This window comes from Pelophylax lessonae, assembly GCF_965119305.1.
Source record: "Pelophylax lessonae genome assembly, chromosome: 12".
Classification (NCBI taxonomy): domain Eukaryota; kingdom Metazoa; phylum Chordata; class Amphibia; order Anura; family Ranidae; genus Pelophylax; species Pelophylax lessonae.
Window position 1 is genome coordinate 212,418,061 of NC_138779.1, and position 22,745 is coordinate 212,440,805.

At 47.7% G+C, this 22,745-nt stretch overlaps 1 protein-coding gene across 1 annotated transcript; it reads left to right on the plus strand.

Annotated features, from left to right (window-relative positions):
• Positions 1–12,156: 12,156 nt before the first annotated feature.
• LOC309568357 (E3 ubiquitin/ISG15 ligase TRIM25-like) lies at positions 12,157–18,213 on the plus strand (the record flags this gene model as incomplete). Its single annotated transcript, XM_082274022.1, has 2 exons — positions 12,157–12,244; positions 16,838–18,213. Exon 2 carries the CDS (start codon positions 16,840–16,842, stop codon positions 18,211–18,213), a length of 1,374 nt encoding a protein of 457 aa, XP_082130148.1. The 5' UTR covers positions 12,157–12,244; positions 16,838–16,839.
• Between the last annotated feature and the right edge of the window lie 4,532 nt (positions 18,214–22,745).

Consider the following 22,745-nt stretch of genomic DNA (forward strand, 5'->3'; position numbering starts at 1 on the left):
CAGATCCTCTCCAGTTCTGTCAGGTTGGATGGTAAACGTTGGTGGACAGCCATTTTTAGGTCTCTCCAGAGATGCTCAATTGGGTTTAAGTCAGGGCTCTGGCTGGGCCATTCAAGAACAGTCACGGAGTTGTTGTGAAGCCACTCCTTCGTTATTTTAGCTGTGTGCTTAGGGTCATTGTCTTGTTGGAAGGTAAACCTTCGGCCCAGTCTGAGGTCCAGAGCACTCTGGAGAAGGTTTTTGTCCAGGATATCCCTGTACTTGGCCGCATTCATCTTTCCCTCGATTGCAACCAGTCGTCCTGTCCCTGCAGCTGAAAAACACCCCCACAGCATGATGCTGCCACCACCATGCTTCACTGTTGGGACTGTATTGGACAGGTGATGAGCAGTGCCTGGTTTTCTCCACACATACCGCTTAGAATTAAGGCCAAAAAGTTCTATTTTGGTCTCATCAGACCAGAGAATCTTATTTCTCACCATCTTGGAGTCCTTCAGGTGTTTTTTAGCAAACTCCATGCGGGCTTTCATGTGTCTTACACTGAGGAGAGGCTTCCGTCGGGCCACTCTGCCATAAAGCCCCGACTGGTGGAGGGCTGCAGTGATGGTTGACTTTCTACAACTTTCTCCCATCTCCTGACTGCATCTCTGGAGCTCAGCCACAGTGATCTTTGGGTTCTTCTTTACCTCTCTCACCAAGGCTCTTCTCCCCCGATAGCTCAGTTTGGCCGGACGGCCAGCTCTAGGAAGGGTTCTGGTCATCCCAAACGTCTTCCATTTGAGGATTATGGAGGCCATTGTGCTCTTAGGAACCCTAAGTGCAGCAGAAATCTTTTTGTAACCTTGGCCAGATCTGTGCCTTGCCACAATTCTGTCTCTGAGCTCTTCAGGCAGTTCCTTTGACCTCATGATTCTCATTTGCTCTGACATGCATTGTGATCTGGAAGGTCTTATATAGACAGGTGTGTGGCTTTCCTAATCAAGTCCAATCAGTATAATCAAACACAGCTGGACTCAAATGAAGGTGTAGAACCATCTCAAGGATGATCAGAAGAAATGGAAAGCACCTGAGTTAAATATATGAGTGTCACAGCAAAGGGTCTGAATACTTAGGACCATGTGATATTTCAGTTTTTCTTTTTTAATAAATCTGCAACAATGTCAACAATTCTGTGTTTTTCTGTCAGTATGGGGTGCTATGTGTACATTCATGAGGAAGAAGAATGAACTTAAATGATTTTAGCAAATGGCTGCAATATAACAAAGAGTGAAAAATTTAAGGGGGTCTGAATACTTTCCGTACCCACTGTATATACACTATATTGTCAAAAGTATTGGGATGCCTGCCTTTACAAGCAAATTAACTTTAATGGTATCCCAGTCTTAGTCCGTAGGGTTCAATATTGAGTTGGCCCACCCTTTGCCGTTATAACAGCTTCAACTCTTCTGGGAAGGCTGTCCACAAGGTTTAGGAGTGTGTCTATGGGAATGTTTGACCATTCTTCTGGAAGTGCATTTGTGAGGTCAGGCACTGATGTAGGACAAAAGGTTTTGAGGTCAGGACTCTGTGCAGGCCAGTCAAGTTCCTCCACCCCAAACTCACTCCATGTCTTTATGGACCTTGCTTTGTGCACTGGTCCAAATCATTTGGTGGAGGGGGGATTATGGTGTGGGGTTGTTTTTCAGGGGTTGGGCTTGGCCCCTTAGTTCCAGTGAAGGGAACTCTTAAGGCGTCAGCATACCAATACATTTTGGACAATTTCACGCTCCCAACTTTGTGGGAACAGTTTGGGGATGTACCTTTCCTGTTCCTACATGACTGCGCACCAGTGCACAAAGCAAGGTCCATAAAGACATGGATGAGCGAGTTCGGGTGGAGGAACTTGACTGGCTTGTACAGAGTCCTGACCTCAACCGGATAGAACAGCTTTGGGATGAATTAGAGTGGAAACTGCGTGCCAGGCCTTCTTGTCCAACATCAGTGCCTGACCTCACAAATGTGCTTCTGGAAGAATGGTCAAACATTCCCATAGACACACTCCTAAACCTTGTGGACAGCCTTCCCAGAAGAGTTGAAGCTGTTATAGCTGCAAAGGGTGGGCCAACTCAATATTGAACCCTACGGACTAAGACTGGGATGTCATTCAATTTCATGTGCGTGTAAAGGCAGGCGTCCCAATACTTTTGACAATATAGTGTATACATAATTATTGATTATTTGGTTTGTTCTCATTTTAGTTCATCATTTTGTGTATCACATATTTTTTGAATTGAGGGTGATATATTTATACTTCATGATTTTTTTATTTATTTATTTAAAAAGTACTGTCTAGGATTCACATTATTTATACGCTAGCTTATTTGGTTTGTTTAACCGATTGCCGACTGCCCGCCACAGATTTACTGCAGCAGGCTGGCTCGACTGCACAAACCGACGTATGGGTACGTCGGCTCGCGAGAGCGCTCCTGGGGGCGCACGCCACCCCAAATAGGCAGTGGGGATGCCGATGCATGGGACAGGTGGCACCGATTGCCACCTGACACCTGCGATCGCTCCCCGCTAAGAGAGAAGAACGGTCAGCTGTTGTAAACACAGCCGACCATTCTTCTCTCTGAAATTATCGCAGAGTGCCTGTGATCCTTCTATATAGGAACACAGGTCTCTATGATCATTTCACAAGCCCCCCCAACAGTTAGAAAACACTCCCCTAGGTTCACATTTAACCCTTTGATCATCCCTGGGTTAACCCCTTCCCTGCCAATATCATTATTACAGTAACAGTGCATATTTTTAGCACTGATTACTGTAGTAATGTCACTGGTACCCCCAAAAGTGTCAAAAATGTCAGTTAGGGGTCCGATCTGTCTGCTGCAATGTCGCAGTCCCGCTAAAAATTGCAGATCACTACAGTAAAAAAAAAGAAAATAAATAAAAATGACATAAATATTTCCCCTGGTTTGTAGAAGCGATAACTTTTGAGCAAACCAATCAAAATACGCTCATTACAATTTTTTTTTTTACCAAAGATATGGAGCAGAATACAAATTGGCCTAAAACTAAGAAAAATTTTGATTGAAATTTTTTTTTTTTGGGAATGTTATATAGCAGAAAGTGAAAAATATTATTTATATTTTTTTCAGAATTGTCGCTCTTTTTTTGTTTATAGCGCAAAAAAAAAAAAAAAAAGAAAATTGCAGAGGTGATCAAATACCACCAAAAGAAAGCTCTGTTTGTGAGGAAAAAAAAGGATATTATTTTTATTTGGGTACAGCGTCGCACGACTGCACAATTGTCCGTTAAAGTAACGCAGTGCCGAATCGAAAAAAAAATGGCCTGGTCATTAAAGCGGAGTTCCGGGCACAAAATCGATCTTTTTTTTTTTTGTGCCCGTCCGCTTGTTCTCCTTCACCTGAAACAGAATTGGATAGTTAGGTTGTTTTTTTTTTTTTGTACTCACCTTGTAATTGTAGAATAAAAATACTCACCTATTCTTCACTTCCTCCCTCTGCGCCACGGCTCCGCCGTCACTTCCTGTCTTGCGATGATTCCTGGGAGCTGAACGTCATCGCTCCCAGGAATCAATGCGACGGCACCGGCCCCGCTCGTCACTTCCGGGGCGACGCCGCATTCCCTGCTAAACAGCTTCTGGGCATGCTCGTGGAGGAATGCGGCGCCGCACCGGAAGTGACGAGAGGGGCCGGTGAAGGCGCATTCTGGGAGAAGAAGACGCGGAAGAAGACGCAGAAGAGGATCGCTCCGGCTTCATCTGCCCACAAGAGAGATGGCAACGCTGTGGAAGAAATTTTATAAGTGAGTATTTCTTCTTGCAGGTAAGTGCGAACCGGGACAGATCAGAGGCTATCCATTGTGGAATGTACTAACCCTGACTGTCCCGGGGTTATGTTCACTAAAAAATGTTTTCTGTGCCCGGAATTCCGCTTTAAGGGGGGAAATATTCTGGTCCAGAAGTTGTTAATCCACCCAACAACAAATTGCCCAAAAAAAAAAAACATAAAAAATGGAAAACACATCAATAGATGCATAAAAAAAACGGTGTTGTAAAATGCAAAAAAAATTGTTTTCACTCTGGTGTGCGCATCCTTATGTAACATGCGTATCGCAATCAATGTTTTCACCCCCGATGCGTGTGTTTATGTTTGTATGTACGCATGTGTGGGGATGGGGGGGGGGGGGGTTCAAATATTTTGTGCTTGGGTGTAACTTTCATTTTTTACTTAACTTTTTTTTTTATTATTATCACTTAGCGGACAAAAAGTCCCTTATGTGATGATTTTTGGTGACAGGTTCTCTTTTTTTAAAATAGAACTCCTCTGCGCCCCAATGAATCTAAAGGCCCGTACACACGTACCGATTGTCGGCCGAAAATGTTCGGCCGCCGAACGATCGGCCGATTTTCGGCTTGTTAGTATGATGCTTCCGACAGCCGACAGCGCACTTTCGGCCGAACAGAATCTGTCGTGCAAGCATTAAAATTTTTGTATGCCGACACCAGAGCGGCCGATTGTTCGCCAGTCAGTACAGAATTTCGGCCGACAGACAGCAGATTTGCAAGACTGGGCATGCTCAGAAAAGAAAAAACACAGGGAAAGTTAACCATCACATGACATCACTTCTGCAGTCGGCGGACAAAATTCTTGTGCAGTCTTTTGCACTTTTCAACAGACACCGACAGCCCTGGACAAAAGACGGCCGATCGTTCGGCCGACGATCGGTACGCGTGTACGGGGCTTTATGCAATGCAGGACCCAGGAGTGATGTCAAACGTGTCACTTTCCAGGTCAGCAACAAGGAGGGGAGGAGAGCGGATGTGTGCTTGCTCCCGGTGCCCCCCCTCCCTCCCCCATGTCCCATCCATGCAGATGGGCAAACAGGATACATGAAAGGGGTACGCGGGGGAGGGGGGGCGCCATTACTGGGTCTAAAGGGCGGAAGGGCAGCCTCCCGAATGCTTCCACATTAGACTCGGTTTGCAACTATGAAATTTTTATTGCTTTTTGCAGAAACGCACTACGGTCCATTTAACATGGTTTCCTATAGGACACGTTCACATCTATGCTTTTTTCACTGTGTTTTTTGGAAAGCGTTATTTAAAAGCGAAATGGTGAATTTTTGGTTCAATAGACCAGTCCCGGGTTCACATTGGTGCCAATGCGGGGATACCCTGCGATTCAGTGGCAGTTCCCGCATCGCACCAGAATCGCACACTGGTTCACAATAACATCTGCGAGCTGCTGGGGGTGTCAATGTAAAGGTAACAGAGAGAGGAGAATATGGGCGCTTCCATGGGGCAGAGCCCTAGGTCCAATCGGTGGTTATAGTCAAACTGCACTTGGGCAGCGCTCTAAGAGGAGGAGCAGGTCTGTGGAAATGTAAGGAGAACATAAGGCGCCTCTAAGTGCAGTAATGGACATTTATTGAGACCAGGGGTGGACTGACAACTCATGGGGCCCCCGGGCAATTAGAGATCATGGGGCCCCCTATGCCACACAAAGCCCCACCTACAAATTGCAGCTCAGCCACATAGAGTGGGCATTTAAATATCTACCACAGCATAGCCTGCATGGAAGTTCCTGGCTTCTTTCTGTAGTGTGTAGCCTCTCATGGGGCCCCCTACTGACCCTGGGTCCTCGGGCAGTGCCCTAATCCCCGAATGGTCAGTCCGCCCCTGATTGAGACATGAAAGGATTAAAAACACTTACAGGATATTCAAGAGTGCCTGTTCTCAGCTTGCAGCATCGTCTGTATGGATGGAGTGAGAACGGGGAGCCGACTCGTGGCCATCCGGTGTCAGGTGAGTGCTGGCCCGTGTGTGCATGCGGAGAACGGCAGCGCGGCCGGGCTTCTGGAACGCACGCGGCCAGTGCTAGGTGGTGGTGGGCGTTTGTAAAACACCGACTCCCCCCACCATGGTCAGGTCCGTGCAGAACTGGCAGCAAAAGGGTTAAAGAGCTTCTTTTTTTTTTAGTTGTTGTTCAAAGGAATCGCCAGCTGAGGAAGTGAGTCCATCAACTGTAGAAGAGTTTAAACATTCCTGCGGCAAACGTAGATCAATACTAAGGGGAGGAGTCAAAAAAAAAAAAGCACTGCAGAAGTGGATCAAATAAAAACAGCATGAGCCTTACAGGAATCTGCTTGTTAGATTTACATAAAACCCCCATGGTTACAGCCCCCCTGAATGTGTGAAAAACAACGACCCCCCCCCCCCCCCATGGTCAGGTTTATATGACGCACAGAACTGGCAGCAAAAGGGTTAACAAGCTTTTTTTTTTTTTTCCTGCGGCAAACATAGATCAATACTAAGGGGAGGAGTCAATGTCACATTTCTATGCTGGAAAGCATGCAACCGGTGTCAGGTGGTGGTGGGCGGTAACACGTTTTGGAGCATGCATGGCTCCTTCATCAGACCCTGACCCTGTACAGTTAATGACACCCTCAGATCGGATCGCAGTACGAACTGTGAAATGCTGCAGGAATCCGATCACATAGGTTCGAACACTCATGCGATTCGATTCCGGTGCGGACCAAAAAAAGGGTCCTGCACCATTTTGGTGCGAATGCAATGCGATTTCAGCCATTCAGCCAAAATGCAAATTCAGCAATACAAACTGCGCACGACATTGCAGTGCAAATCACATGCGATGTCTGTGATTGCACAATCACAGTGTGAACCCGGCATAATGGAGAAGCTGCAGAAAAGCATGTAGTGTGTTTTTTTTTTTCTGTGATTTTCATTTTTTTAATCCACCCAACTACAAATTGGCCAAAAAAACCCCATAAAAAATGCAAAATTCAAAAGGCATCAAAAAAAGGAAGAAAAATGCACCAAAATAGGTGTTGAAAAATGCATCGCAGACAGGGCTGCTGATAGGGGGGGACCACCAGTCCTCCTGTAGGGGGCCCAGGCACACAGAGGGGCCCCAATAGCATGGGGAATCAGTGTGGTCGGGCAGAGGGGCAATTACAGAAGGAAGCCCTGTGCTGCACTTTGCAGCAGCTAAAAAACAGTTTCCCCCCCCTTCTGCCAGCTTTCAGCTGCTGCAGGGAGAGGCACAGACACAAGGCATCATTCCTGTAATTACTTCTCCGACACCAATCCCCCTTCCCTGTTCTGCCTTCTTCTGATCCACCTCCCCCAGTGTGCCCCCTTTCACTGTGCCATCCCCCTCTCCCTACCTCCTGCAGGATCTCCCTCTCTGTTCTGACTTCTTCTGATCCACCTCCCCCAGTGTGCCCCCCTTTTACTGTGCCAACCCCCTCTCCCTACCTCTTGCAGGATGCCCCTCTCTGTTCTGCCTTCTTCTGATCCACCTCCCCCAGTGTGCCCCCCTTTCACTGTGCCATCCCCCTCTCCCTACCTCCTGCAGGATCCCCCTCTCTGTTCTGACTTCTTCTGATCCACCTCCCCCAGTGTGCCCCCCTTTCACTGTGCCAACCCCCTCTCCCTACCTCCTGCAGGATCCCCCTCTCTGTTCTGACTTCTTCTGATCCACCTCCCCCCAGTGTGCCCCCCTTTCACTGTGCCATCCCCCTCTCCCTACCTCCTGCAGGATTCCCCTCTCTGTTCTGACTTCTTCTGATCCACCTCCCCCAGTGTGCCCCCCTTTCACTGTGCCAACCCCCTCTCCCTACCTCCTGCAGGATCCCCCTCTCTGTTCTGCCTTCTTCTGATCCACCTCCCCCAGTGTGCCCCCCTTTCACTGTGCCATCCCCCTCTCCCTACCTCCTGCAGGATCCCCCTCTCTGTTCTGACTTCTTCTGATCCACCTCCCCCAGTGTGCCCCCCTTTCACTGTGCCATCCCCCTCTCCCTACCTCCTGCAGGATTCCCCTCTCTGTTCTGACTTCTTCTGATCCACCTCCCCCAGTGTGCCCCCCTTTCACTGTGCCATCCCCCTCTCCCTACCTCCTGCAGGATCCCCCTCTCTGTTCTGACTTCTTCTGATCCACCTCCCCCAGTGTGCCCCCCTTTCACTGTGCCAACCCCCTCTCCCTACCTCCTGCAGGATCCCCCTCTCTGTTCTGCCTTCTTCTGATCCACCTCCCCCAGTGTGCCCCCCTTTCACTGTGCCATCCCCCTCTCCCTACCTCCTGCAGGATCCCCCTCTCTGTTCTGACTTCTTCTGATCCACCTCCCCCAGTGTGCCCCCCTTTCACTGTGCCAACCCCCTCTCCCTACCTCCTGCAGGATCCCCCTCTCTGTTCTGACTTCTTCTGATCCACCTCCCCCCAGTGTGCCCCCCTTTCACTGTGCCATCCCCCTCTCCCTACCTCCTGCAGGATCCCCCTCTCTGTTCTGACTTCTTCTGATCCACCTCCCCCCAGTGTTCCCCCCTTTCACTGTGCCATCCCCCTCTCCCTACCTCCTGCAGGATCCCCCTCTCTGTTCTGACTTCTTCTGATCCACCTCCCCCAGTGTGCCCCCCTTTCACTGTGCCACCCCCCTCTCCCTACCTCCTGCAGGATCCCCCCTCTCTGTTCTGACTTCTTCTGATCCACCTCCCCCAGTGTGCCCCCCTTTCACTGTGCCATCCCCCTCTCCCTACCTCCTGCAGGATCCCCCTCTCTGTTCTGACTTCTTCTGATCCACCTCCCCCAGTGTGCCCCCCTTTCACTGTGCCAACCCCCTCTCCCTACCTCCTGCAGGATCCCCCTCTCTGTTCTGACTTCTTCTGATCCACCTCCCCCCAGTGTGCCCCCCTTTCACTGTGCCATCCCCCTCTCCCTACCTCCTGCAGGATCCCCCTCTCTGTTCTGACTTCTTCTGATCCACCTCCCCCCAGTGTTCCCCCCTTTCACTGTGCCATCCCCCTCTCCCTACCTCCTGCAGGATCCCCCTCTCTGTTCTGACTTCTTCTGATCCACCTCCCCCAGTGTGCCCCCCTTTCACTGTGCCACCCCCCTCTCCCTACCTCCTGCAGGATCCCCCCTCTCTGTTCTGACTTCTTCTGATCCACCTCCCCCAGTGTGCCCCCCTTTCACTGTGCCATCCCCCTCTCCCTACCTCCTGCAGGATCCCCCTCTCTGTTCTGACTTCTTCTGATCCACCTCCCCCAGTGTGCCCCCCTTTCACTGTGCCATCACCCTCTCCCTACCTCCTGCAGGATCCCCCCTCTCTGTTCTGACTTCTTCTGATCCACCTCCCCCCAGTGTGCCCCCCTTTCACTGTACCATCCCCCTCACCCTACCTCCTGCAGGATCCCCCTCTCTGTTCTGACTTCTTCTGATCCACCTCCCCCAGTGTGCCCCCCTTTCACTGTGCCACCCCCCTCTTCCTACCTCCTGCAGGATCCCCCCTCTCTGTTCTGACTTCTTCTGATCCACCTCCCCCAGTGTGCCCCCCTTTCACTGTGCCACCCCCCTCTGCCTACCTCCTGCAGGATCCCCCTCTCTATTCTGACTTCTTCTGATCCACCTCCCCCAGTGTGCCCCCCTTTCACTGTGCCACCCCCCTCTCCCTACCTCCTGCAGGATCCCCCCTCTCTGTTCTGACTTCTTCTGATCCACCTCCCCCAGTGTGCCCCCCTTTCACTTTGCCATCCCCCTCTGCCTACCTCCTGCAGGATCCCCCTCTCTGTTCTGACTTCTTCTGATCCACCTCCCCCAGTGTGCCCCCTTTCACTGTGCCATCCCCCTCTCCCTACCTCCTGCAGGATCCCCCCTCTCTGTTCTGACTTCTTCTGATCCACCTCCCCCAGTGTGCCCCCCTTTCACTGTGCCACCCCCCTCTCCCTACCTCCTGCAGGATCCCCCTCTCTGTTCTGACTTCTTCTGATCCACCTCCCCCAGTGTGCCCCCCTTTCACTGTGCCATCCCCCTCTCCCTACCTCCTGCAGGATCCCCCTCTCTGTTCTGACTTCTTCTGATCCACCTCCCCCAGTGTGCCCCCCTTTCACTGTGCCATCCCCCTCTCCCTACCTCCTGCAGGATCCCCCCTCTCTGTTCTGACTTCTTCTGATCCACCTCCCCCAGTGTGCCCCCCTTTCACTGTGCCATCCCCCTCTCCCTACCTCCTGCAGGATCCCCCTCTCTGTTCTGACTTCTTCTGATCCACCTCCCCCAGTGTGCCCCCCTTTCACTGTGCCATCCCCCTCTCCCTACCTCCTGCAGGATCCCCCTCTCGGTTCTGACTTCTTCTGATCCACCTCCCCCAGTGTGCCCCCCTTTCACTGTGCCAACCCTTCTCTCCCTACCTCCTGCAGGATCCCCCCTCTCTGTTCTGACTTCTTCTGATCCACCTCCCCCCAGTGTGCCCCCCTTTCACTGTGCCATCCCCCTCACCCTACCTCCTGCAGGATCCCCCTCTCTGTTCTGACTTCTTCTGATCCACCTCCCCCAGTGTGCCCCCCTTTCACTGTGCCACCCCCCTCTTCCTAACTCCTGCAGGATCCCCCCTCTCTGTTCTGACTTCTTCTGATCCACCTCCCCCAGTGTGCCCCCCTTTCACTGTGCCACCCCCCTCTGCCTACCTCCTGCAGGATCCCCCTCTCTATTCTGACTTCTTCTGATCCACCTCCCCCAGTGTGCCCCCCTTTCACTGTGCCACCCCCCTCTCCCTACCTCCTGCAGGATCCCCCCTCTCTGTTCTGACTTCTTCTGATCCACCTCCCCCAGTGTGCCCCCCTTTCACTTTGCCATCCCCCTCTGCCTACCTCCTGCAGGATCCCCCTCTCTGTTCTGACTTCTTCTGATCCACCTCCCCCAGTGTGCCCCCTTTCACTGTGCCATCCCCCTCTCCCTACCTCCTGCAGGATCCCCCCTCTCTGTTCTGACTTCTTCTGATCCACCTCCCCCAGTGTGCCCCCCTTTCACTGTGCCACCCCCCTCTCCCTACCTCCTGCAGGATCCCCCTCTCTGTTCTGACTTCTTCTGATCCACCTCCCCCAGTGTGCCCCCCTTTCACTGTGCCATCCCCCTCTCCCTACCTCCTGCAGGATCCCCCTCTCTGTTCTGACTTCTTCTGATCCACCTCCCCCAGTGTGCCCCCCTTTCACTGTGCCATCCCCCTCTCCCTACCTCCTGCAGGATCCCCCCTCTCTGTTCTGACTTCTTCTGATCCACCTCCCCCAGTGTGCCCCCCTTTCACTGTGCCATCCCCCTCTCCCTACCTCCTGCAGGATCCCCCTCTCTGTTCTGACTTCTTCTGATCCACCTCCCCCAGTGTGCCCCCCTTTCACTGTGCCATCCCCCTCTCCCTACCTCCTGCAGGATCCCCCTCTCTGTTCTGACTTCTTCTGATCCACCTCCCCCAGTGTGCCCCCCTTTCACTGTGCCATCCCCCTCTCCCTACCTCCTGCAGGATCCCCCTCTCTGTTCTGACTTCTTCTGATCCACCTCCCCCAGTGTGCCCCCCTTTCACTGTGCCATCCCCCTCTCCCTACCTCCTGCAGGATCCCCCCTCTCTGTTCTGACTTCTTCTGATCCACCTCCCCCAGTGTGCCCCCCTTTCACTGTGCCATCCCCCTCTCCCTACCTCCTGCAGGATCCCCCTCTCTGTTCTGACTTCTTCTGATCCACCTCCCCCAGTGTGCCCCCCTTTCACTTTGCCATCCCCCTCTGCCTACCTCCTGCAGCGCTGCAGGCTTCCCTGTCCTGTAAAAAAAAAATACCAAATTGTAAAAAAAAAAAAAAATTTAACTTTGTAATAAACAATTTATAAAAATTGTAAAAAAAAAAATAATTGTAAACATTTTTACATTTAAAAAAATATAATGTTTTTTTTTTTTAAAAAAAAGTAAAAAACAATTAAAGGGCTGATTCAGGTTCTGTTATGTTTGTGTCCGTGTGTATTTTTAGTGAAAATATTGTCTTTACATATTCGGGGGGGGGCTTGCCAGGAAGGCTGTACAGGGCCCCGTGATTTCTAACAGCAGCCCTGATCGCAGAAGTGGATCAAATGCAAACTGCATGGGTGTGAACTGAGCCTTACAGGCAGAAATCTGCTTGTTAGATTTACACAAAATCCCCCCGAATGTGTATAAAACACCGACCCTTCCCCACGGTCAGGTCCGTATGACGTACAGAACTGGCAGCAAAGGGTTAAAAACCTTTTTTTTTTTTTTTTGCAGTTGTTGTTTGAAGGAATCACCAGCAGAGGAAGTGAATCCATCAACTGTAGGGGAATTGAAACATTCCTGCGTAGATTAATACTAAGGGGAGGAGTCAACGTCACTTTTCTACGTTTCTTTATACAAGGAAGTATTTGTAACACAGAGCGTCATTTCTCGGTAAGTTTTTGTTGTAATATAAAATTCAATCAACATACAGAAGGCTTCCTGACAGATCACATAGTAAAGCCCCGTACACACGTACCGATTGTCGGCCGTAAATAATCGGCCGACGACCGATCGGCCGATTGTAGGCTTGTTAGTATGATGCTTCCGACAGCCGTCGTGCAGACTTTAAAATTTTTGTTGGCCATCACCAGAACGGCCGATTGTTCGCCAGTCAGTACAGAATTCGGCCGACAGACAGCAGATTTGCAAGACAGGGCATGCTCAGAAAAGAAAAAAGACAAGGAAAGTTAACCATTACATGACATCACTTCTGCAGTCGGCTGTTGTTGGCCGACAAAATTCGTGTGCAGTCTTTAGCACTTTTCAACAGACACGACAGCCCTGGACAAAAGATGGCCGATCGTTAGGCCGACGATCAGTACGTGTGTATGGGGCTTAAGGGTGAGGATTTAATGGGACAAGACTCCATGTAGATCGGAGGGATTTCAAACTTTTCAGTACTAGGGCCACATTTTCTACATTTTACAAATATTTGCTTGCCCAAAACAATCCCCATCAGAGAATTTTTTTTGTGCATGGACGATTTATGAATATAGCATACTTGCCAACTGTCCCTTTTTTCCTGGGACAGTCCCTGCAAATAGGAGCCTGTCCCAGGTAATTTATATTGTCCCTGGAAGCGCCTGTTAACCACTTAAGTCCCGGAAGATTTTACCCCCTTCCTGACCAGGGCCTATTTTGCGATTCGGCACTGCGTGACTTTAACGGACAATTGCGCGGTCGTGCAATGCTGTACCTAAACAAAATTGACGTCCTTTTTTCCCCACAAACAGAGCTTTCATTTGGTGGTATTTGATCACCTGTGCGATTTTTTGATCATGCGCTATAAACAAAAAAATAGCGTCAATTTTGCAAAAATAACAATATTTTTCACATTTTTTTATATGGAATTCCCCAAAAAAAAAATGTAAAAATCAAAATTTTTTAACATTTTCGGCCAATTTGTTTTCTGCTACATATGTTTGGTAAAAAAAATCGCAAAAAGCGTATTTTGATTGGTTTGCGCAAAAGTTATTGCGTTTACTAACAAAGGGAAAGATTTTTGTCATTTTTGTTGTTTTTTTTTTTAACGAGTAATGGCGGCGATCTGCGATTTTTTTTGTGGGACTGCGACATTGCGGCTGACAGATCGGACCCTTGACTGACATTTTTGACACTTTTGGGGTTACCAGTGACATTACTACAGTAATCAATGCTATACATATGCACTGTTACTGTAAAAATGACACTGGCAGTGAAGGGGTTAACTGTATTGGAGAGGGAGGAGTTAAGTGTGTCTTAGGGGCGTGATTCTAACTGTGATTGGCTGTGGCTACTAGTGTAAGAACAGTGATCAACGGTCCTACATAGTAGAACCGTGTGATCTCCATTCTTACACAGGGAAGAATGACAGGCGGCTTTGTTTACATCAGCCGCCATGCCTTTCTTCCGGTGTCACGGACGATCGCGAGTGCCCCTGCGGACCCCACGCGCGGGGGTGTCCGTCACCGCGCGGTAGTGGGAGCTCGCCTCCTGCGGCGCGCGCTCGCTCCCTAGAAGCCTCACAGGATAGCGACGTAGACCTACGTCGCTTTGCCTGTAAGGGGCTGACTGCCTACGTAAATAGTCGTGCGGCGGTCGGCAAGTGGTTAATCAGGCTGCCCATAAATGTTATGCAGAAGTAGTGCAGCTGAATGGGAGAATTATTCCAACTCTGTTACTGTGGCCTTAAGTTTGAAATTCCCTTTTTTAATTTCCTGTAATTCTCTCTATATTGAGTAGACCCTATAATCTGATAAGTAGGCGAGATTAATTATGCTGAGTGGGCGGGGCTTCAGGGAAGTGGGTGTGGTAATGGATAGCTGTGCTGCAAAGTGTCCCTGGAATTTTTTTTTAAATGTTGGCAACTATGATATAGCTACAGGAAATGTCTGACATATGAACTGCACATTATCAACAGCATACTGTTACATTGTTATTTTGCTTAGGCAGCCCATACATTCATCATTTTTTCCATTCAGCCAACTGGTTAAAAGAGAAAAAAAATAATCCCATTCCTCCGCCCTCACTGGCTGATTGACAGCAGCAGGAGACAATGGCTCTCATTGCTATCTCTGAGCCAATGAGGAGACAGATAGATGGAATGTCAGCTGATCTTGTGCACATCACTGGACTGAGATAAGGCTCAGGTATGTATTAGAGGGGGCTAAGGGGGAAGCTGCATTCTGAAGGTTTTTTACCTTCAAGCAATGAACACATGAAGATAAAAAACTTTCAGGCTTTACAACTACTTTGTCATTTGTTATTCTAGTTTCCAGATTTTTTTCCCGTGCTTTATAATTAGATTATTTTTTTCTGCTTCATTGGTTTTGGAGAAATAGTGCGTCGTCACTGGGTTTAGTTGGAGGAATAGTACCCCTTCTATGTTAGTAGTTAAAGCAATAAAACCCCATCATTGGTATGCAATGGCGTACCTAGAGCATTTGGCACCCGGGGCGGATCCTATATCTGGCACCCCCCCCCCAACTTTAAAATGTAAAAACACCCACAGAAATTTGTAATGTTTTCAAGAATATTTATAGCACAAATTTCACAGCCCCCCATCACAGTGCCCCTTGCCGTCTGCCCCCTCCCCCGTCTCTCTAATCACAGTTCCTCCTTTTGCACTCTCTGCACTAGAGACTGCAGACATGGTACAAGAGATGGTTAGAGACTACAGACTTGATACAGGAGATGGTCAGAGACTGCAGACATGATACAGGAGATGGTCAGAGACTGCAGTCATGATACAGAAGATGGTCAGAGACTGCAGACATGATACAAGAGATGGTCAGAGACTGCAGACATGATACAGGAGATGCTCAGTCAGAGACTGCAGACATGATACAGTAGATGGTCAGAGACTGAGGACATGATACAGGAGATGGTCAGAGACTGAGGACATGATACAGGAGATGGTCAGAGACTGAGGACATGATACAGGAGATGGTCAGAGACTACAGACATGATACAGGAGATGGTCAGAGATTGCAGACATGATACAGGAGATGGTCAGAGACTGCGGACATGATACAAGAGATGGTCAGAGACTGCAGACATGATACAGGAGATGCTCAGTCAGAGACTGCAGACATGATACAGTATATGGTCAGAGACTGAGGACATGATACAGGAGATGGTCAGAGACTGAGGACATGATACAGGAGATGGTCAGAGACTGAGGTCATGATACAGAAGATGCTCAGAGACTGCAGACATGATACAGGAAATGGTCAGAGACTGAGGAAATGATACAGGAGATGGTCAGAGACTGAGGACATGATACAGAAGATGCTCAGAGACTGCAGACATGATACAGGAGATGGTCAGAGACTGCAGACATGATACAAGAGATAGTCAGAGACTGCAGACATGATACAGGAGATGGTCAGAGATTGCGGACATGATACAAGAGATGGTCAGAGACTGCAGACATGATACAGGAGATGGTCAGAGACTGAGGACATGATACAGGAGATGGTCAGAGACTGCAGACATGATACAGGAGATGGTCAGAGACTGCAGACATGATATAGGAGATGGTCAGAGACTGCAGACATGATACAGGAGATGGTCAGAGACTGCAGACATGATACAGGAGTTAGTCAGAGACTGAGGACATGATAGAAGATAGAAGAGCACTAGGGGGGCCGGAGAGCACAGGCGTAGCAGAGAGCACTGGAGGAGCTGAAGGGCACGGTGGGGGGGGGGCTGGAGAGAATTAAGAGGGGGTTTGGAAAGCATTGCAGGGTTGGTTGGAAGGCGCAGGGGGTGGAGAGCACTGGGGGGGGGACAGGGAGCACTTGGGGGTGGGCAGGGAAAACCAGGGAGGTGGAGAGCACTGGGGGGACAGGGAGCACTTGGGGGGAGGGCAGGGAAAACCAGGGGGGTGGAGAGCACTGGGGGGGGACAGGTAGCACTTAGGGGGCGGGCAGGGAAAACCAGGGGGGTGGAGAGCACTGGGGGGGACAGGTAGCACTTGGGGGGCGGGCAGGGAAAACCAGGGGGGTGGAGAGCACTGGGGGGGGACAGGGAGCACTTGGGGGGTGGGCAGGGAAAACCCCCCTTGGTATGCCACTGTTGGTATGGTATAATTTGGAGGAATAGTGCCCCATCATTGGTATTATTTGGAGGAATGGTACCCTTTCATTGGTATTATTTGGAGGAATAGTACCCCATCATTGGTAGTAGTTGGAGGAATAGTGCCCCATCATTGGTATCAGTGGGAGGAATAGTGCCCCATCATTGGTATCAGTGGGAGGAATAGTGCCCCATCATTGGTATCAGTGGGAGGAATAGTGCCTCGTCATTGGTATTAGTTGGAGGAATAGTGCCCCATCAGTGGTATTAGTTGGAGGAATAGTACCCCATCATTGGTAGTAGCTAGAGGCATAGTGCCCCATTACTGGTAGTAGTTAAAGGAATAGTGCCCCCATCATTGGTATGTTGGGCCATTTTTTTTCCAGTGCTTCACAATTATAGATAATTTTTTGGGCTTTTTTTCAGTGATGGCGGCTGCAGAACTGAAGCTTGAGGTGACGTGTTCCATCTGTACAGACATTTTTACAGATCCCATCACCCTGATATGTGGACACAGCTTCTGCCAAGTTTGCATCACAAAAACATTTGACAACCAACATGAAAGGGAATACTTCTGTCCAGAATGCATGCAGGAGTTCAGGAGACGTCCAGAATTAAAGAAGAATCCAAGATTATCCAACATTGCCAACCATTTCCATTCTGTGGAACCAAAGAGAGACAAACCTGAGCATGTCTGCAGTTATTGTGTCGACTTTCCTGTACCTGCTGTTACATTGTGTCTACACTGTGAAGCTTTTCTTTGTGATGTGCATCAACAGGAACACAGCAAGTCTCCAGAACACGTCCTCACCGATCCCACCACTTCCTTGGAGGACAGAAAGTGTCCCATCCACAAGAAGATCCTGGAGTATTACTGCATTGATGATGGTACATGTATCTGTGCTGACTGCATGACCTCAGACCACAATGGGCACAAAGTGAAAACAATAAGTGAGTTTTTGCAACAACAGACAAAAAATCTGAAACCAATTCTGGAGAAATTGTCCACTAAAAGGGAGGAAACTGAAGCAATGCTCCAGAGTCTGCAGGATCACCAGAGGAAGATAGATAAGGAAGCAGGCGGTGTAGCTGAGAAAGTCAATGTCATAATGAAAGAAATCAGGATAAAACTAGAGGATCTAGAGAGGAAAGCACTGACTGAGATCTCCAGGCAACAAAAACAGATTTCCCTCTCAGTCTCCAATGATATCCAGCAACTAGAAAACGAAAAGTCCAAAATAGAAAAGAAGATCACTCAAATTGAGGAGCTGAATAGAAATACTAACCCAGTATCTGCCTTACAGACTGCAGAAGGTTTGCTTTGTCTCTCAGTGGATGAGTATAATTTGGACACTGGGATGGGTAGAGAAATGATCCAGAAAGCGGGTGACCTGGAGGAGGATGTGATCTTAGAGACTTTGCATTCTGGGCTATCAAACATCATGGTGGGTGCTGGAAAAAATGTCCACGTGAAGGATGTTCAGAAAGTTTCACTCTCTGCAGCTGATGAGAATATACACATTGGAAGCAGAAGTGTTTCCAATGAGCCTCAGATAGAAGTGCCGGTCCTTATACATGAACCAAATGCCCCTATTCAGGCATGCACCCCATTAAAAACTCAAATTAGAGCAATAGAAAATGACATGGATAATTATTACATTCATGATGAATTTGAAAATAACTTCAATGATGACGCCGAAAATTACTTCTATGATGACATTGAAAATAACTTCAATGATGATGTCGAAAATAACTTAATTGATGACTTTAAATATAACTTTGGGGAAGACAGTGGGTGGTGATTACGGTATATGCATTCTAGATTTTTTGTAATTAAAAACTGTGAAAAAAAAAACCAGATACTTCACAATCCTTCTGAAAGAATAAAAATGGAATTGGATTAAGAAGTTTGGCAGTTGAACATCTACGATATGTGTGACCCCATACAACAAACCTTAACCGCCACTTAAACTGAGCCCCTTCATCTTATAATCAAATTTAAACTGGGTCAAATCCTTTACAGGATTTTACCCTGGCCTGATTGGCAGGGATATATTCATCTTGCTCCTCGGCAGAGATGTATAGTAACTAAGTAGAACTACTTCACTACTGTACTTAAAGCGGAGTTCCGGGCACAGATGTCATTTTTTAATGAACATACCCCCGGGACAGTCAGGGCTAGTACATTCCACAATGGCTAGCCTCTGATCTGTCCCGGTTCGCACTTACCTGCAAGAAGAAATACTTACTTAGAAAATTTCTTCCACAGCGTTTCCATCTCTCTTGTGGGCAGATGAAGCCGGCGCGGTCCTCTTCTGCGTCTTCTTCCGTGTCTTCTTCTCCCAGAATGCGCCGCACCGGCCCCTCTCGTCACTTCCGGCGCGGCGCCGCATTCCTAAACAGCTTCTGGGCATGCCCAGAAGCTATTTAGCAGGGGAATGCGGCATCGCGCGGAAGTGACGAGCGGGGCCGGTGCCGGCGCATTGATTCCTGGGAGCGATGACGTTCAGCTCCCAGGAATCAGTGCAAGCCAGGAAGTGACGGGGTGAGCCGCGGCTCCGAGGGAGGAAGTACCCTGAGGTGAGTATTTACGATCATCAATTACAAGGTGAGTTTTGAAAAAAAAAAAATCTAACTATCCAATTCCTTTTCAGGTTAGGCTGAACTAGCGGACGGGCACAAAAAAAAAAATATCGTTTTTGTGCCCGGAACTCCGCTTTAAGTACCGAAAGGCGGTATCTGTACTTTCCTAGAGTAGAATTTTTTTTCTCCTACTTTCACTTTTACTTCACTACATTTTTTCGATGATTTCAATACTTCTACTCCGATATTTTTTTTTTTGCTGCATAGTTACTCGTTACTATTATAAAAATTACCACTGCCAGAACAGTAGATGGCAGCTTTCATGAAGCTCAAAACGTGTATAATCAGCGCTTACGAAAATAAATGCTACTGTATGTATAAACAAAAGCTGCATTTGAAATAATAAAAAACAATATGTTGTTCAAACTTTTGACTTCTTTCTTTAATAACTACATAACACAGTACTTGTACTTTTACTTTCAGTACTTGAACAGCAATTTTTTTTTCATAACTACTGGTACTTTTACTTTCAGTACTTGAGTAGCAAAATTAAAAAAAAAAACTACTTGCAATACTTAAGTACAAAAAATGGTGAATATTTTAGTACTTCTACTCAAGTCACTTTTTGATCAAGCACTTCCACTTCTACTCAAGTCACTTTTTGATCGAGCACTTGTACTTTTACTCAAGTATGGGTTTTGAGTACTTTTTACAACTCTGCTCCTCGGGGTGCTGGAGATGTGTTTATTCCCTGCCAATTTTGACCATTTTTTTCTTTCTTGGCACTACCTGTTGATCCATGACATGAATGTATTGCAGAGGTCCTGGTCTCCCCTGTTCCAATGACAGTTTCTGTATGCCTACTCACAATAGTAGAGGAGATGGTTTTCGACCAATGCCCATAGAACCCTACTCAACATATTGTTTTATGCTATTAAGGCTAATTTTTTTACACTGGAACAAACCCACTGCCCCTACGGTGTCCTGAAAAGGCCTAGTAAACTCCATGATTTTGTTCTATTGGGCCCCCTATCTTTTCAGTGGGTGTGAGAAGAAGTTTTAATTTTAGTAGGTTTAGTTGGTCTTTGTCATTATTATCAGAATTTTAGCTCAGATATAAGCAATGTATATCTTTGTCTGGCGCTGTGTGGCCTTAAATGTTCATGGATTACTACTGAACAAATTGCCTGCTATAATGTACATACTCTCTTAAACTGCCAAGTACTAACACTGAAAAAACTAGAAACAGGACTGCGCATGCACACGCACCAGTGGCCAACAAGAGAGAGAAGAATGTCACCTTTATATCACAAAAAGAGAAATCCAACATGCAACTAAATATTACATGTGAAGTAAATCAGTAGCGCAATCTGACATGTCAACAATTCCATGAAAATCCATGGGGAATAGTCCAATAGATGTTAGCCCATGGGGAATAGTCCAATAGATTTTAGTCAATGGGGAATAGTCCAATAGATTTTAGTCAATGGGGAATAGTCCAATAGATGTTAGTCCATGGGGAATAGTCCAATAGATGTTAGTCCATGGGGAATAGTCCAATATATTTTAGTCAATGGGAATAGTCCAATAGATTTTAGTCCATGGGGAATAGTCCAACAGATGTTAGTCCATGGGGAATAGTCCAATAGATGTTAGTCCATGGGGAATAGTCCAATAGATGTTAGTCCATGGGGAATAGTCCAATAGATGTTAGTCCATGGGGAATAGTCCAATAGATTTTAGTCAATGGGAATAGTCCAATAGATTTTAGTCCATGGGGAATAGTCCAACAGATGTTAGTCCATGGGGAATAGTCCAATAGATGTTAGTCCATGGGGAGAGAGTCCAATAGATTTTAGTCAATGGGAATAGTCCAATAGATGTTAGTCCATGGGGAATAGTTCAAAAGATGTTAGTCCATGGGGAATAGTCCAATAGATGTTAGTCCATGGGGAATAGTCCAACAGATGTTAGTCCATGGGGAATAGTCCAATAGATGTTAGTCCATGGGGAATAGTCCATCGACACAATTAAAACACTGTGAGTAGCTTTAATTCAAATTGCTCAGTTTGGAAGAGACAGTGGTATCCCAATGTGAAAATAGAAGAATACCTGCATGGCATCCAGAAACAGCTGATTCTGTTCCCGTGAGTGTCTCCGAAAGATCGATTCACCAGCGTGGCGAGGATGCGATCTGCAGGACATACTCAGCTTGGTCATATATGTGAATTTCAAGATTGTAATATGTGAGTGTAACAACTATTGTTTTAATAAAATGTGTTGATTGCTGAAACAATGGGCCTAATTCATAGTACGGCGAATTGGCGTTTCGGCGGGATTTTGCGAACCGGCGATTATTTAAGTCTGAAATTGGCATTCAAAGAACGGCGGGCGGAAAATAGCGCCTAGTGTGAGATTCATTAAGATGCAATATGGTCAGAGTGCGACTTAAAACCACGCCAGCTAAAAGCTCGACTAAAGTTTAGCCAAATTTTCCCCTGTACCCCCAAAAATCCCAAATCACTGTGGAAGGTGTGGAAGTCAATTTGGAGATGACTTGCGTTTAAAAAATGTCAAAAACTGACTTAGAAAGAGAGATATCTGCGAAAGTGTAGAAAGGTTAAACAGCTCCTCCAGCCTCGAGCTGCGAACGCGCGAATGTGCGCATGCGCAACGCCAAATAGGCTCAAAAAATTTCGCCAGCGCGATTTTGGGTCAAATTTTTTTTGAATACCGCTTGGAAATCCGCTGTCTCGCCCATAGAAAATGGCAAAAACCGGCGGAATTGGAAAAACATTCACACTTCCAACAAGGGATCCCTTAGTAAACACCATCACATTCCATACACCTTTCCTGCTAACTCAGAAATCATAGCAGTCAAATCTACAGTGTTTATATAGAACCTCCACATTATCGGAAAAAACCCACAAAATATTACATTGGGGAATTGGTCGTCAGATAGAAAAAAAATAGATGTAAAACATATTTCAAAGAAAGATTATTAGCATTTCACACATATCAAGGAAATTTCACAATTTTGACAATATTTTATGTGTTTCCAAAGAATTTTTTTAGAAATATATTGCAAATACTACCTTTTCTTCCATATGGGTGTAGCGGGGTTAAACATGCCTAAAGACACTGTTTGATATGTGGGAAGGAACTAGGCTCCCTCTAGTGGTAGCCGCATGGAATTTCCCGGGCTGTGACTTCCTTTTCACAAGATGAAGAAACTACATCTCCCAGGCTGCTTTGCAAGATCCAGGAACTAGGCTCCCTCTAGTGGTAGCTGCATGGAATTTCCCGGGCTGTGACTTCCTTTTCACAAGATGAAGAAACTACATCTCCCAGGCTGCTTTGCAAGATCCAGGGTGCACGGCTGCACCGCACGGCACTATGGGGGAGGTTATTTAAAGGAAGAGAGAAGCGCGCGAAGTGGGGGGGCCCTTTCTGCGCTGGACTCTGAGGAACCAGCGAGCGAGAGTGAAGGACTGACACTGGATATTGGGCCAGAGCCTTTTAGCCTGGAGGGACGACGTGGAACCGTCCCATCTCAAGCACGAGGCACATTCCTGGAGGTCATACTGCTGTTTGCCGAGACCGGAGGTCATCCGCCAGAAGGACCCCGCGCGGCTGGCATATAGCCAAAGGACTGAGACCGCAGTGGAAGCGCGCGAAGGAGAAACTTCTGTTGGTGAGAGGGCACATGCCCAATAACTGACTTTATCTGCTGAAGAGACAGTTTTATCTA